The sequence below is a fragment of the Trachypithecus francoisi genome, unplaced genomic scaffold (genome assembly GCF_009764315.1).
Source record: "Trachypithecus francoisi isolate TF-2019V2 unplaced genomic scaffold, Tfra_2.0 Lachesis_group17, whole genome shotgun sequence".
Classification (NCBI taxonomy): domain Eukaryota; kingdom Metazoa; phylum Chordata; class Mammalia; order Primates; family Cercopithecidae; genus Trachypithecus; species Trachypithecus francoisi.
Genome location: NW_022681462.1, coordinates 87,611,872 through 87,629,400, shown reverse-complemented (window position 1 = coordinate 87,629,400; position 17,529 = coordinate 87,611,872). Strand labels below are relative to the sequence as shown.

Genomic DNA, 17,529 nt, shown 5'->3' with positions numbered 1-17,529 from the left:
GTTCCTGGCATATACTTTTAGTTCAGTAAATGTTATCTATTACCATCATTTTGATTATGATTATTTATTTTCAGGGACATGGGGAGCCCAGAAATTTAAAAAGCAGAATGAGTGCCATGACCAGGTTTGTAAGCTCCCTAAAGACAGAAACGTCTCACATTTCACTTGTATCCTTAAAATATCACGCAAATGGTGCTGGCTGAAGAGCAGGCACTTAATATGTGTACTTGAGTTGAATTGGAAATGCTCAACAAGCACAAACACAGCTATCTATAATTTTGAGATTAACGTTTTAATCCTCATTCTCCTAGAAGAATGAATGAATGGAGAAGAGGTAACAGGAGGGAGATACAAGATATCTCACCCCACCAGACAATTGTTGAGAAACTCTCCTATTCAAGGATCTGTACACAATGCTGGTAATACCCTGATGTCTAACAGATGCTCTTAATGATTAATGAATTCACTTCTGTTTGGGAAGACAGAAACATTACAAGGTGGTATTCATACATAAACTCAGTTTCAAAATTATAAAGTTTTAGTTTACCATATCAAATACATCGTTTTGTTAAAACTGAAGCCCATATTTCAGTTACAAACCTCAAGGAGATGGTACTTTCAAATATTTTTAAAGCAAATGTGAAGATAATTATCTTTAAGATATCTAAAGAAGAGAAGATACGAAACTTTTATATTTGTAATGATATTATATACACAAAAACATCAAGCATCTACAGATAAACCATTAGAACACGTAAGAAGATTCAGCACAATGGATGGATTTGAAGAAAAACCAAGAAGAACGACTTGTTCCATCACGTATCAAGGCAATTATAAAAAAGCTCAGAACCAGATCCCTATATATACAGGAACTTGATTTACAATAAAGATAACAGAACAAAAATAGTCAAGGGTAGTGTCATTACTTATAACTGGGAAAAACAATAAATAAAATTAGGTCCCTACATTACACCATGCACAAAAATAAATTTCAGATTAATTAAAACCTTAAACGTGTATTAGAAGAAAACATTACAAAAATATATTTAAAACCTTAGAGTAGAAGAAAAATTATTAAACAAGACCCTAAAAAGCTCGACACATGAAAACCTATGGCTCTATATATCAAGTGACACCATAAATAATGTTAACCAACAGGTTGGGAGAAGATAAAGATACTTGCATCAATTATAAGCAAGAAAGGGTTAGTAACCAGAAAATTTAAAATAAGTCTTAGAAATAAAAAAGAAAAGAACAAACAACCCAGCAGGAACATGGGCAAAAGATACAACCAACCAAGAAATTCACAAAGGAGGAAAATATAAATGAGTAAAAGACCAAAAAAAGGTGATCAGTTTATCTAATTATCATGGAAATGCCCTTAAAACTATAACCCCACACCCATTAGATTGGCAAAGTACTAAAATGAGAAGAGAACAGTGTTAGTAAGAATGTGGGAAAAAAGGAATTCTCAATGCCTGTTATTTAAAAAACAATGTGGTACTTACCTAGTGAACATAAAAATTTATACAGATATTAAAGAAACTCTTTTTTTTTGAGCTGGAGTTTTGCTCGCTGCCAGGCCAGAGTGCAGTAGCACTATATCGGTTTACTGCAACCTCTACCTCCCATGTTCAAGCGATTCTCCTGCCTCAGCCTTCTGAATAGCTGGGATTACAGGTGCCTGCCACCATACTTGGCTAATGTTTTTTTCTTTTTTCTAGTAGAGATGGGTTTTCACCATGTTGGCCAGGCTGGTCTCAAACTCCTGACCTCAGGTGATCCACCTTCCTCGGCCTTCCAAAGTGCTGAGATTACAGGAGTGAACCACTGTGCCTGACCAAAGAAACTCTTATGTATAAAATAGGAGATACATGTGAGGATGTTTGCTGCAAGGCTGGCTGTAACATCGAAAATTTATAACAGGGCTGTTTATCTCTAGGGAATGTATTTGTAGAAAAATAATATTTTTCAAACATGGTATATTCATGTAATGCAATACTAATCAAAAGTGAACAGGACTGAATATATCTATGCATATTCAAACCTCAAAATCCATGCTGAAAAAGTATACTATAGAAAATATATACAGTATCATATAAATTATGTAAATTTAATATTCTATATTGCTCAGATACCTGTGTGTGTATATATATAAAATACACACATGATTATTAAAAATAGATTAAAATACTGCAGACAATCAATATTATATTACTTTTAAACAGGATTATGCAAATATGATAAAATATTAACAAAATAATAATGTGAATATTATCAATTACATTGTGTTGGATATAGCTTCTTAGTCTATATTCTTTTACATATTTAAAAAATTTCCCCAAACAAAAAATTAAATGTAAAAGATAGTTACTTATTCTTAACTTTTCCTTTAAGGACTGACTTTATATACAGATAAAAACAAGAGCATTAATTTTTGACAACACACTTCTAGATTGTAGCTTGATCTCAACATTCCTCCTAGCATCTGGACACTTACTTGTGATTATGAATACTCAGGTTATTGTCTCTCTGTGATAGCTCTCTGAGCTGAGTAAGATAAATGGTCACTTTTCTTTCTCGAGCCTGGAGCCCTGGCATTCTCCTGTTAAAATCCTCCCTTTTTTCCTCCCATGAGAAAGCAGCATGTAATCCAAGGACAGAAGAGTCTTCTGTAGCTTTATTCTCTAGATCAGTGATTATCAACTACAGGTGATTTTGCTTCCCCTGGCCCCAGGGGACATTTGGCAATGTTTGGAGACATTTTTGGTTGTCACAACTAAGATGCTATTGACATTTGGTGTGTAGAAGCAGGGATAATGCTGAACACCCTACAAAATACAGGACAGCTCCCCTACAATAAAAAATTATCTGATGCAAAATGTCAATAGTGTGGAGTTTGAAAAACTTTCCTCTAAATCCTAGAAGATGAGTGGAATAAAATTCCACTCAATGTAGGAAGCTGCTCTCAGGGAGGAAGTTAGCTGCTCTTTTAATCTAATATTAAATGAGCAGCTAGGGAATGTATTTGCGTAAAAACATCTTTTTCAAATGTGGTATATTCATGTAAGGCAATACTAATCAAAAGTTAATAGGACTGAATATAACTATGCATATTTAAATCTATCTGGCATTTGAAGTTTCTTCTCTATCTGGCATTTGTGAGGGTCTCCTTAGCATTAGGTTTCTTTTAGCCTGTTTAAGGTGGTCATATTTCTTATAACCAAATATTTAACTACACAATAATCATTTTTAAAAATTCTGATATTTCTTAGTTCCATTAATGCCATAATGTTCTAAGACAGCAATTAAAGGTATATAATAGATTTATTTATTCATTTGACAAATCTTTATTGTGTTCTTACTATATATAAGCCACACACTGTGTCAGGAACTAAAGATACAATGATGAGCAAGGACAAGGTCCTTTACCAAGTGGCACCTTAGAGTCTAGCGGGGAAGCCAGAAATTCATGAAATAATCACACTAGTAAAAATCTGCAATTATGGATCATGGCTATAAAAACATCTGAGATAGTTACATGAAAGGAGGAACTTGATCTAACAGTTATGGAAGGAAGAGAAGGCTCTCTTTAAGGATGTAATGACTAAGCTGACATCTCAAGGATGAGTAGGTGTTAACCAAAGGAAATCAAGAGGAAGCAAGCTGGATTGAGGGAGAAGCATGTGCAAAGACCCTGGGGGAAGGAAGACAACATGGTGAGTATGAAAGACTCAAAGAAAGTCACTGAACTTGGAGTAGATTGAACAAAAGCTCTGAAGTGGCAATGAAAGTAATAAAGCAGCTCTGCCAAAAATAGACTAAGAGGAGTGTTCCTACCTTGATGCCAGTGTGTCACATGGCGATCCTTTCCTCTTATGTGAGTCTGGGTTAGCAGGGTCGGATGAACTGTCCCCGAGGCCACTCATGTTGAAAAACTTCACACCTAAACAGGAAGGACAACAGTAAGAAATCTACCCTTATGACCTTTCCAACCAAATAAAAGTAGGGAAGCTCCCCTCTGTTAGAAAATTTCTAAAAACTGTGCTATCTCAATGAACAGATAATTACAGCCATCATAAAAACATCAGGATCTATATAAAAGTACAGAGGTCATCAGATAGTGTTTCTATGCTTTCTTTTCTACATCTGTAAAATAAAATTAATAATCCTTTGTGAAATTGTTACAACCAATTAGGATGAAAACGTGGTTAGAATAATTAAACAGATACTGAGACTTTTTTTCCAAGGAGAAAAAAATCATTTTCATGTGTAAATGTAAAAGCCGAATGTTGAACTGGAGTCAGAGAAATTATTCTTTGCATTTATTATTTAGAACCTGCTTTCAACATAATTTAAAATAACTTTTACTCATAAGGTTTGGGATTTTATATTGATAGGAAGATAAATAATATATATATAATTAAGTTAAAGCGATAAACTAGATTTAGATTTTGAATTGTACTTTACGCTTTGAGTTCTATACTCCTAACCTTTTGTTTATGTAGTCAGGCAACAAAGATCAAATGTTTAGTCTATGTTAGGATCTTGGTATAGATCCCAGAGAACACAAAGTCATTCCCCCTAGCACGCCAGCCAGGTCTCTCACATGTTGCACCAGTTAGTGACTGCACTTAAAGATCCCTGCTGATCTGTCCCTCATCAACCATTATTCTCCACATAATCCCTAATGAAACTCAGAGTCCTATCCTTGGTCTTAAAATCATCACTACCTTTTGGATTTTATTAGTGCCAAACAACACACTTACACCATTCTCTTTTACTCCATCTACCCTTATAAAAGGAAAGAAAATTCTTGTTAAATGGGAGAATCTTTAGCTTTTCCTTAAATTCTAAATTATTAAACTACAGCACTGTATGTTGGCAGCCATACCGAGAAACTTTATTAAAAAGAATGTTGAGAGTCTCTCACATGGCTTTAATTGGTATTTCTGAGTAAACCCTTTCCTGTAGTCTTAAAACTGACTCTGCTTCTAGCCCTTTTCTGAAGACCAATAACTGTCGTATTTTTTGGTGTACAAATAATCCCTAAAATTTTAATCATGAACTTATTATTTCATGTAACCAAAAAGGCACATTTTCAATTTCTCCATATTAGAAGTGCTATTTGTTAAAATGTCCAACTCTTAGGATCACAATTTTACAATTTTTTATTTTTCTTTCTCTTTTACTCATTTCTAACTGGCATTCAAATCCTGCTAATTGTTCCTTAACAAGATTGTCTCCTCCTTCTTCATTCCCAGATATGGTTATAATCCTCATGTGGAGCCAAATACCTAATTGTAGATTAATGCAAGATCCTTTAATCTTGCTTCTCAATTCTAGTCATTCTCACTTCTAATCTGTCCTATAAACAGCAGCAAAAAGCATCCCTCCTTAAATGTCATTTTCAAGGTCTCATTTCCTTGATAAGGAATCAACTAGATTTGCCTACTGCAACACTGTAGTTAAAAGGATGGGCTTCTGTGCTAGGAAGAAACAAAGAGAAAAGGGAACTCTTATACATTTTTAGTGGGAATGCAAATTAGCATAGCCATTTGGAAAAGAGCATGGAGGTTCTTCAAAAAACTAAAAATAGAACTACTATGTATCTGATACCGCAATCCTACAAATATGCGTATGTCCAAAGGAAATGAAATCAGTATGTTGAAGAGATATGTGCACTCCAATATTTATGTGGCAGTGTTCACAATAAGTCAAGATATGAAATCAACCTAAGTGTCCATCAGCAGATATACGGATAAAGAAAATGTGGTATATATACACAATGAAATACCATACAGCCACAAAAAAGAATCAAATCTTTTCATTCATGGCAACATGGACAAACTTGGAGGGCATTATGCTAGGTGAAATAAGCCAGCCACAGGACAAATACTGCATATTCTCACTCAAGTGTAAACTAAAGAAGTTAATCTCATAGAAGTAGACAGCAGAATAGTGGTTACTAGAGGCTGGGAAGGATGTGGGGAGGAGAGGATAGCCAGAGGTTGTTTAACAGATCCAAAAGTACAGCTAAATATGAGGATTTAGTTCTAGTGTTCCATAGCATTGTAGGTAACTATAATTAACAACAATTTATTTTCTTTTTTTTTTTTTTTTTTTTTGAGACGGAGTCTCGCTCTGCCACCTGCAGCTCACTGCAAGCTCCGCCCCCTGGGTTTACACCATTCTCCTGCCTCAGCCTCCCCAGTAGCTGGGACTACAGGCGCCCGCCACGTCGCCCGGCTAATTTTTTGTATTTTTTAGTAGAGACGGGGTTTCACCGTGTTAGCCAGGATGGTCTCAATCTCCTGACCTCGTGATCTGCCCGTCTCGGCCCCCCAAAGTGCTGGGATTACAGGCTTGAGCCACCGCGCCCGGCCAACAATTTATTTTCAAATAGCAAAATGAGTAGATTTTGAGTGTTCCCAATACGAAGAAATGAAAAATGATTGACGTGATGAACATGCTAATTACTTTGATTTGATCACACACATTGTACACATGTATCAAAGTGTCACACTGTACCCCATAAATACGTTCAATTATTACGTGTCAGTTAAAAATAATAAAAGCAAAAACAAAACAAAACAAAACCAGCATGAGCTTTGGGGCCAGAAAAACCTTATTTAAGTCCTGGATTAAACACTACCTGCCTGTCCTTGGGCAAAGTCTATCTATAAACCTGTTTCCTTCTCATATATATTTCTTGTCTCAGTTGGTACACTGCAGTCATTCTAGCCTTTTCTCTCATATCCTGCATGCAAGCAAACACCAAGGTTTGCCAGTTTTTACTTCTTCTTTTTTTTTTTTTTTTTTTTTTGAGACTGAGTCTCTCTCTGTCACCCAGGCTGGAGAGCAGTGGCCCGATCTCACCTCGCTGCAAGCTCCGCCTCCCAGGTTCACACCATTCTCCTGCCCCAGCCTCCCAAGTAGCTGGGGCTACAGGTGCCCACCACCACGCCTGGCTAATTTTTAGTAGAGATGGGTTTTCATCATGTTAGCCAGGATGGTCTAGATTTCCTGACCTAGTGATCCACCCGCCTCGGCCTCCTAAAGTGCTGGGATTACAGGCGTGAGCCACCGCGCCCGGCCTTAACTTCTTAAATATTTCCAAAATCCATCCTTTCTTCATATTTTCCTTTACCAAAATTTCAATTCAGGTTCTCATTTAACTCTTTTGCTGGACTACTAAAATAGTTTCCCAAATAGCTTCTCCCTGTTTCTAGTCTTGTCCTCCTTAAGTTTATCCTCTGTAGACCCACCAGAGCAGTCTACCAAGTGTATGTCTAATCATGTCAATCTCTTACTTAAAACCCTTCACTAAACCCTCAATGCCCATAGGACAACATCCAACCTCCTAAACATAATATACAAAGTTTGCATCAGCTTTCACCTATTGTGTGAGTCTATTACAGGATCTGGTGAATGAGTTACTAAATGATGGTCCAATCAAGTGTTCATAGATTATATATGCCGTGTATTATGTATTATATATTACTATACAATCTACATATAAACAAATTGTTACATATATCATCTGTATATACAAGTATATAGATTATATATGTTAACTTTAGTTTCAACCTCAAGAAAAGACTTCAAAAATAAAATCCTTGGTAATAATATCTCACGTTCTCAGCAAAGGTAAATATTAGACAAAAAGGTAAATATTAGGCAAAAAACTTTAAATTGATCTCAATGTGGGAGCAGACCAACTTAAATTAGCCGCAAATATTTACTGAGCTCTTACCATATGCCAACCTCTGTTCTAGGTACTAGAGATACAGCAGTGAATAAAATTTACAAAATAACTGTCCTCACTGAGTTTCATTCTATTGTGAGGGAGACAACAACACACGAAATTAAAAAGTAAATTTTACAGTATATTAGAAGGTGATAAGAGCTATGGAGAAAAATAAAGCAAAAACAGAGGCTTAGGTATGTGGAAGTGGAAGGGAAGCAAGTAAGGCAATTAGGAAAGGATTCACTGAAAAAGTGAGAGATATGAGCAAAGGTAAGAAAGGGGTAAGGGAGAGAGTCAAGAGAATGATAAATGGAGGAAGAGTGATTCTGGCAAGGGGAGGTAGACGGACCTTAAAGCAAGAGCATAACTGCTTTTTGAGAAACATGAATGAGGTGAGCATGGCTAGAACCAGGGGATGGGGGAGTAAGTGATGAGGTCAGAGAGATAATGGGAAGCTATACCATGTAAGGTCTTAAAAGTCATTGTAAGGACTAAGTCCCAGTGACTAAGGCAGTTACTGGAGGATTAACAACAGAAGGATGACAGGATTAGACTTTTATTCTAAGATTTCCTCTATGAAGAATAAATATAATCTTTCTCATCTTAGTAATCTGGTATCTGAATGTCCACTTGTTAACTGTATGTTTTCATTTGGATATCCCATTGTCACCTCAAATTAAACATGTATAAAAATGATATACTTTTAAATTTCAGATTTCTCTTAATGATAAATGAGATGAACTGCATTACAGATTAATGTCTTAAAAAACAATTTATTAAACCTTCTATGGGGGCGACTGGAGAAGAAGGAACACACAATAAGGAAAATATAGACGCCTAGTTAGCTTTTGCAAAATTTACAATTTAAGGTGAACAACCCCAATGCAAGGCAAATATACCAGACTTGCAACAACTACCACAAAACAAAGTCAGAAGACCAACATGGTTTTGCTACCATCCATTCTAAAACTCAAACACAAAATAAAAATAATTGGCTCGTTGTATTACTGGAACAAACAAAATATACACCTTGTTTCCCTGTAGAGATTCACAGAAGCATAAATAAGATTAACCAAAGATCACAGAAGTAAAGAAGTCATTTAATTTCATATAAATTAAATGCATTTTAAAATTTAGTAATCTAAAAATGAAATAATGCAATAAATTTGTAATAATGAAGCATCAATTCTAAACTTTTCTACAAAAGTAGAAACAAAAGAGAGAAGAAAATGCTAAACAAGGAAGTTGAAAGACATGACTTTAGAATTTGCCCAATTCAAAAGAAAGGAGTTAGCTGATGCTTACTTCATGTTCAGGTACCATTTTTTGTTTCCTTAGCTGCTCATCTTTTCGGCCTCCAATGAAATTAGGTTATGTCCATCTAAGAATTTATCCATCTGAAATTCTACTTGTTCTCAAAATAATCCTGGGCCTATGTTTTTTATTATAATGTGCTATAAGTTACAATTCTTTTGTCTCCCTTTCAGGATTGTGAACTCAAAGCCAGTTACTACATCTTTTTATTGTATATCCAATATCTAACATAATACCTAAAGGATAGAGAAACTAAATAAATAGGTGATGAAATAAAAACAATTAACCTATCTTACTAATACAACATTTAAGATTTCTAAAACAAAGATATTTAAGTTTGTATGGTTAAATATTTTCTGAAATTTTTTTTAAATCTTTGAAGTTATTTCTTATAATTGAAAAACATGAACTTTCTTGAAATCCTTATTGTCTTTTTTCAATGGGGAAAAAAACAGCAAACTGCCTTCTTGGTCTAGAAATTAGGGAGTATTCTAATTTTGAAAAAGTAAAGATCTATTTTGTAAAAAAAAAAAATAAAACAACCTGTGATATTTCACAGTACTACAGACCCAAGCCATGCTGCAGTTATATGATCTGAATAATACAATCTCACATATTGAATAATTTTGAGTAATAAATATATCTGGATCTAAAGCAAGATTCCCATATGGTGCTACCCTTAGACTACTAGCTGGAGATTCACAACTGCTATATCTGAGATTCTGGGGCTAGGGAGAACAAAAAACAAACAACTCAACAGCAGCCAGACAGGCTGGCCTACTGAAATAAGAGCCAAAAGCTGAAGAGCTATGAGACAGTCACCCACAATTTGCTGATAGTATGATTCTGGTATTAACTGCTTCCCGTTTACAAAACACAATAAACAGGGCAATGTAATACTTCTGAAGAGGAAAAACTATTATGTTGTATTTATGTGGAATGGCTATATATTTGGCAGTTAGGGTACTTAAATAAGGATCATTAAGAAAATAAATGCTGGTTTCAGGAAACCAATTTACATATCGCTGTTTAAAAAGAGGTACGGTTTCTAAGTAAAAGTACCCTTGTTGATTTGAAAAGAGTTGCTAAATTATACCCAATCTTATGCAATCTCTAGAGAGTAGTTTTAGGAACTAGAAACTACATCTATCTCTGCTCAAACATACCAGACTAAACCAAACAGGTGAAGGCTAAAGAAATAGAACAGTGCCTTATAATTCAGTTGAATTTAAATTTCTACACAAGAAATCTGTCATTCATTTCTTGGATTTAGCTGAGAACCGCATAATTTTAAAAAGTCCCTGCCAATTAGTTAATAAACGTTTCTAATAATACATTTTAAAATGTTTAGCAGGCAATTAGCACAAAGAAGCATTTATATATAGTGAGAAGGATACTTTGAGAGCTAAATATCTCCAAGTCAATAGTTGTATGAAGGGCATCTCACAGGAAAAACATGATAAATAAAGATCTAAACTAGGTAATTTCCATAAAAAAATGTTTCTCAAACTGGAATCCTAAGACATACAAGGGTCTTTGAAACAAGTTTACATTTTAGCTTTTCATTTCAATGACAACCAAAATCTTTCTCATGTGTTAAGGAAGGATAGGGACTTTAGGATTTTCACTGCCTTTTTAATAACTGAATAATATTCCATTGTTTGGAGATGCCATATTTTGTTTATCCATCCACCAGTGGATGGATATTTAGGTCGTTTTCATTTTTGAATATTATCAATAATGTTGCTGTGAACATTTATGTACAAGTTTTTATGTGGCCATATTTTTAATTCTTGAGTATTTAACTAGGAGTGGAACTGTTGGGCTATACAGTAACTCTAACTTTTTGAGGAATTGTCAAAACCAGTTTTCCATAGTAACTACATAGGAACTACACCATTTGAAACTCCCACCAGTAATGTACAGGGGTTCCAGTCTTCCACAACCTCGCCAAATAGAGTTATTTCCTGCCTTTAAAAAAATTACAGCCATCCTAGAGGGTGTGAAATGGTATCTCATTACGGTTTTGATTTCTATTTCCCTAATCGCTAATGACACGAAGCACCTTTTCTTGCACTCTTTGGTCATTTGTATGTCTTATTTGGAGACGTGTCTATTCAGTTCCTTTGCCTATTTTTTAAAAACTAAATTTTACTGTGTATATTTAAGACATACAACATGATATCACGAGATGTGGATATGTAGTAAAATGGTTATTATATATTATTGTAAATGAACAAATCAAATGCACATATCCATCATCTCCTATAGTTACCCATTTTTTCCCACTATGACAATGTTTTATTCTCTATCTCTGTATATTTGACTTTGTTTTCAAAGACGCCTCATGTAAATGAGATTATGTAATATTCTTTCTGTGTCTGACTTATTACACTTAGCAAAATGTCCTCCAGGCTCACCTACGTTGTGGCAAATGGCAGGATCTCCTCCTTTTTAATGGCTGAATAATAATTCATTGTATATATATGCTACAACTTCTTTATCTATTTGTCCACTGACCAACTCCTAAGTTGTTTCCATGTCTCAGCTCTTGTGAATAACGCTGCAATGAACATGGAAGTGCAGACAGCTTTATGAGCTGATTTCATCTCTTTTGGGTATACACCCAGAAAAGGTATTGCTGGGTCATATGTTAATTTTCTTAGGAGTATCTATACTGTTTTTCATAATGGCTGCTCCATTCTAAGTTCCCACCAAAAGCGTACATTTTCTCAACACCTTTGCCAACACTTGTTATCTTTTGTCTTTTTGATACAGGTTGAACATCCCAAATCTAAAAATCCCAAACCTAAAATGCTCCAAAATCCAAAAATTTTTGAATGCCAACATAATACTCAAAGGAAATGCTCATTGGAGCATTTTGCATTTCAGATTTTGGATGCTCAACTGGTAAGTATAATGCAAATATTCTAAAATCCATAAAAATCCAAAATATGAAACAATCTTGGTCCCCCAAACATTTTTGATAAGGGATACTCAACTTGTAACAGCTATCCTAATAGCTGATAGATGTGAGGTGATATAGCAGCTTTTACTTGCATTTCCTTGATCATTTTATGATGTTGAGCACCTTTCACATACCTGTTGGCCATTTTTATGTCGTCCTTGAAGAAATATCTTTTTGGGTCCTTTGCCTGATCTTTATTTGGGTTATATGTTTTCTTGCTATTGAGTTGTAGGATTTTGGGTTGGGTTTAACTTGTCTTTTTATTGAGTCATAAGAGTGCTTTACATTCGGGATATTAGACCCCTATCAGATACATGACTTACAGATTATTTTCTCCAATTCTGTGGTTTCTCTTTTCATTTTCTTTATAGTATTCTTTAATGAACAAAAGTTTTTAATTTTAATGAAGTCCAACTTACTTACTTTTTCTTCTTTAATAGGTCCAATGTCTGGTCCCTTTAAGGACAGATACTACTGATTGCTATTTTTCCTGTATATGGGCCATGCATTTTTGTTTCTTTGCATGCCTCCTAATTTTTGTTGAATGCTAGATATTTTGAAGCTAATGAATGGGTAGTGATTTCCTGAAATCCCTGGAAACAAAAATTCTCTCAAAATCTACAACGCCAGGGGCCCAAATTGAGGTGGTAGTTATCCTTGGCCCAGAAAAGAGACCCTTCTCCCCTAAATTTCTACCATAAATCACCTGCCAAAGTCTTAACTATTATGGCCAAGAATAAAAAGCAAAATCAAATAAATGGATTCAAAGCAATCGATGAATTCTTAAAAATCAAAACACCATTTAATCTTATTTCATTGATTCTATAAAATACTAGATTTTTCTTAAAGTGCTTTTTGTAAAAGAGAATCTTGTGCAGTCTTTTAAATTTATTATGCTAATAATAAAGACATTATCAAGGATTTGGTAATGTAACCTCTAAATGCATCTTAAAGTTTGAAACAATATATTTAATACGTTTGTATTTACCATTAAAAACTTATTCCACAGATAAAGAGACAATGCCCTTTTTCTTTGCATTAATTTTTTCTAAATACAAAGTTTGAAAAAAAGTTTATTTTGTTTTCTATTAACAAATACATAAAAAAGGAAAACCAAATTCGTTTTAAAATCCAGTATTTTCCTCATATTGGCTTCATTTAAAATTTAATTTTAAGATGAAGAATAAACATTTGCCTTATTAAAATATTCCTAATATACTCATGACTGAGGAAAAATAGCATTGTAACACATATTTGTGGAAGCTATCTTATTAGAACAAATTAGCAAAATAACTCAATATTTCCTTTTGAAACTATGAGTCCAGTTATCTTAGAGTGACACAGAGTTATGCAGGTATACTGCACATGTCTTCCAAAATCCACTTTAATTTGTGTTGGTATTTCTTGAGGAAAAATCAGTCTTCCTAACTATAGCTATCTTTAGCTGGTATAAACAAGAATATAAGTACTTAATATTTACTTGCAGGTGTACAGAAGAGTTTTATAAGAGTTTAGCAGAAGCAGCCTTAAAAAAGAAAATGATGATTATTTTGCTTTGTCATTTGCACAGACAAAACTGAGTGACAAAAATTTCAGTGTTGCTAGGTGCAGTAGTTGGGATTATGTGTCTATAATCCCAACTACTCAGGAGGCTGAGGTGGGAGAACTGTTTGAGCCAGGAATTCAAGTGTGGTCTTGGCTACACAGACAATGTCTCTTTAAAAAAAAAAAAATTAGGCCGGGCGCGGTGGCTCAAGCCTGTAATCCCAGCACTTTGGGAGGCCGAGACGGGCGGATCACAAGGTCAGGAGATCGAGACCATCCTGGCGAATACAGTGAAACCCCGTCTCTACTAAAAATACAAAAAACTAGCCGGGCGAGGTGGCGGGCGCCTGTAGTCCCAGCTACTTGGGAGGCTGAGGCAGGAGAATGGCGTGAACCCAGGAGGCGGAGCTTGCAGTGAGCTGAGATCCGGCCACTGCACTCCAGCCTGGGCGACAGAGCGAGACTCCGTCTCAAAAAAAAAAAAAAAAAAAAAAAAAAAAAAATTAAATAAAAAAAATTTTAAAATTTTTCATGTCTGTCTCTTTTTACCAACCTCTTTCAGAGATTCAGATAATAGTGGGCAGAAAAATAGCTAGAAGCCAGAATCAAAAGAGAATGAAGATCTGCATTAGATACAGATAATCCACAAATGATTATCCAAAACCAAATAACCACATTTATACATAAAATTACTCCAATATCTAAAATAAAGAATTCAGCCCCAGATCAGAAGCTGTTGAATTTTGATCAACTATTTTAGAAACTCATTTCAGAATACAGGATAAATATATATATCTACACCAATAAAAGAAAAATAAATACACTAAAATTTGTTCTTTAATGGTATACGGCAGAAGTACCAAAGTCATAGAGCCAAATGGCTCAAAATAATTTACCAAAACAATGGAATTATATTTTAAGGGTGGTATAAAATGATCAAGTCAGGCAAACCTCCAGTTAACTTCAGGGTCACCCTCCCAACCTGAAAGGGAAAGGGCACAGATAAAATTACAATATGAGGGCCGGGTGTGGTGGCTCACGCCTGTAATCCCAGCGCTTTGGGAGGCTGAGGAGGGTGGATCATGAGGTCAGGAATTCAAGATCAGCCTGGCCAACATGGTGAAACCCCATCTCTACTAAAAATACAAAAATTAGCCATGTGTGGTGGTGGATGCCTGTAATCCCAGCTACTAGGGAGGCTGAGGGAGAGAATTGCTTGAACCCAGGAGGCAGAGGATGCAGTGAGCTCAGATTGCGTCACTGCACTCCAGCCTGGACGACAGAGTGAGATTTCGTCTCAAAACAAAAAAAAAAAATCGCAATATGAGCCAATCTTCATTGACCACATTTATAGAAAAGATATGCATTTTGTAAAGTCCAGCTTAAAACCTAAGTCATCTTACTTGATTCATTTGTATTTGGCATTATTTTATTGATATCCATTGAAAAATGAAAAAAAAAAATCCCACGCATTTCATGTAAATGGCTGGTTAAATAGCATCAATATCCTCTTAATGCTAACACTAAATGTGGCTAGCTATATTCCTTCAGTTGCAATGACCAGCTAAAGACTAACTTGGAACAAGTGAAACTCAAATTCTATTTTCCAGGGTTCTCAATAGAAAAATAATTACGAAAACAGAGTAATAACAATAAAAATAATGCTTATACATTTTAAACTGGAGATGCAGACTTTTAAATTTTTAAATTAAGGACCCCTGCAATTGTCACCCAGTAAAGTACTTCTCAAATATTTAGACTATAGGCCACTTTAGTGGTATAAGCATGCTTACCCTTCCAGTTGCTACTTTCACGTTATAAAGTCCATAGTAACAAATAATTTGAGAGAAACAAAATAAAAAGTTTATAAGTTAAAATATAAGCCCATTAATATTTATCTAACTAAAGGATGTGACAATATTAAATATATATTGAATATGTACTATATGTTTTATATGCATTAATTCACTTATTCCTCACAACTGCCCTATGAAGTATATATTATTTCCATATTGACAGTTTTATCATACTAACAAACTATGCTCTGATGATGATGATGATGATGATAATGAATACTAACACTTATATAAGATTTACTATACGCCAATCACTGTTCTAAGCACCTAACCTATGTTAATTAATTCCCCCATAAACCTTACTAACTCATTTACTCATAAACATCAGGTAGGTAATATTATAATCCATTTTAGTGATGAGAAAACTGAGGCATGGACAAGTTACTTAATCTGCCCAACCACTTAAATGGTAGAGGAAGAACTACGTCTTAGGTAATCTGGTTCCAGAATTTGTATACACTTTAAGTTATATCACTAACCTATAGTCACATAACTAATAAATAGAAAAGCCATCAATATAGCCCCAATCTTTTGGCTTGGCCTCCACATCAAAACATTTCCCTAATATACCCAGTAAGAGACTTACAGAAAAGGTGACATTAAAACATACCACATCTAAAAACTAGGTAGTATATAAGGTACTCAAACATATAAACAAAGAATCTTTTCTATTCTTAGTCCAAACATCACATGAAAATAAAGTTATTCATATAGCTAATCGTGACTTATCTTCTATGGTATGCTATAACATAAAACCAATTATTTCTTATAAGATGTCAAGGACTTTAAAATAAAATGCACTGTTCCATCAAAATCAAAAGTTCTGCTTTTGCAAACCCTAATTTTTGTTCCAAAGTTTATAAATCTTGGATTCTAAAATTTTATATATATATATCTATATATATCTATCTCTGTATGTGTGTGTGTATAATTCTTTTCAGTAACATCTAAATTATCTTAGTAAGTCTACTTTCTAGAATTTTCCTTGTTCCAATAGACTGTATCCTGAAAACTCTTTGTAGGCTTTGTTATTTAAGATAACCTTCTCAGTAAAAAAAAGAAAAAAGAAAAATCCATGAATCTCCATCTCATATCACAGTCTTTTTAGGAAAGAAATAGGTGGAAATAGACAATCCTGAAATGATGACCACCGTACAAAATAGCTGGCCTGTACTCTTCTCCAACATTATTATCATGGAAGGTCCTATTATGAAAAACAAATAAAAGCTAATAAACTATTCCAGGTTAAAGGAAACCAAACAAATGTGATAACTGTGCAATTTCTGATTGTGAATCAGACCAACTGTAAAATTTTAATGTGAACTATATATTAGATAACAGCAATGTTTCTTGAATTGATTATTATATTGTGGTTAAGTAGGAAATATTTTAGAGTGAAGGATCATGATTGTCTACAACTTTTTCTCAAATGTTCATCATCATCACCGTAATGGTAAAGGGGGAAGGGGAAAAGGAAAAGTAAATAGAGAGAGAGATAAAGCAAATTCCATAAAATGTTTATAAATGGTGAAACTGGGCAATGGGCATGCAGATGTTCAGTCTAGCAATTTTGTAACTATTTGGTACATGTGCAATTGTTTTTAATGTTAAGAAGAAATAGAAAAGATTAAAAATGTCATTATAATGAGGAAATATGACTTCAGAGTCACTCAGTGAACAGTGAGGAAAGACAGACACCAAGCTAACGTTCAGTCACTGCATTATTCTATCAATTTTCTCCCCCTTTCTCTTTCATAAGGTCGAGGTACTAACGTTCCTTTCCTGAAAACTCTTAAAGACATGGCTCTCCTACTTAATTAAAATTTCTCTTTATGATAATACATCCTACTCCGCAAAACTTTCTTTTTTAATCAGAATACTTAATTCATTTATTGCTTCTTAGGGAGAAACAACAGTCTGACTGGAAACAACAGAAAACATAAATTAATACAGGTTGAACATCCCAAGTCCAAAATCCGATACACTCCACAATCTGAAGCTTTTTGAGCACCAATATGATTCTCAAAGGAAATGCTCACAGGAGCATGTAGGATTTCAGATTTCGGATGCTCAGCTGATAAGTATACTGCAAATAT

The 17,529-nt window shown here is 34.4% G+C and overlaps 1 protein-coding gene across 7 annotated transcripts in view; it reads right to left on the bottom strand.

Annotated features, from left to right (window-relative positions):
- Positions 1 to 17,529, bottom strand: part of NCOA1 (nuclear receptor coactivator 1) — a 282,993-nt gene that overhangs the window by 117,665 nt on the left and 147,799 nt on the right. For 4 of the 7 annotated variants that reach the window (XM_033176436.1, XM_033176434.1, XM_033176437.1 and 1 more), the window contains exon 1: positions 3,841 to 3,929. In XM_033176436.1, coding sequence (XP_033032327.1) covers positions 3,841 to 3,929 — 89 coding nt within the window. Of the gene's footprint in view, positions 1 to 3,840; positions 3,947 to 17,529 lie in introns of those variants that run through there. The other 3 variants (XM_033176431.1, XM_033176432.1, XM_033176433.1) reach the window with 1 other exon arrangement.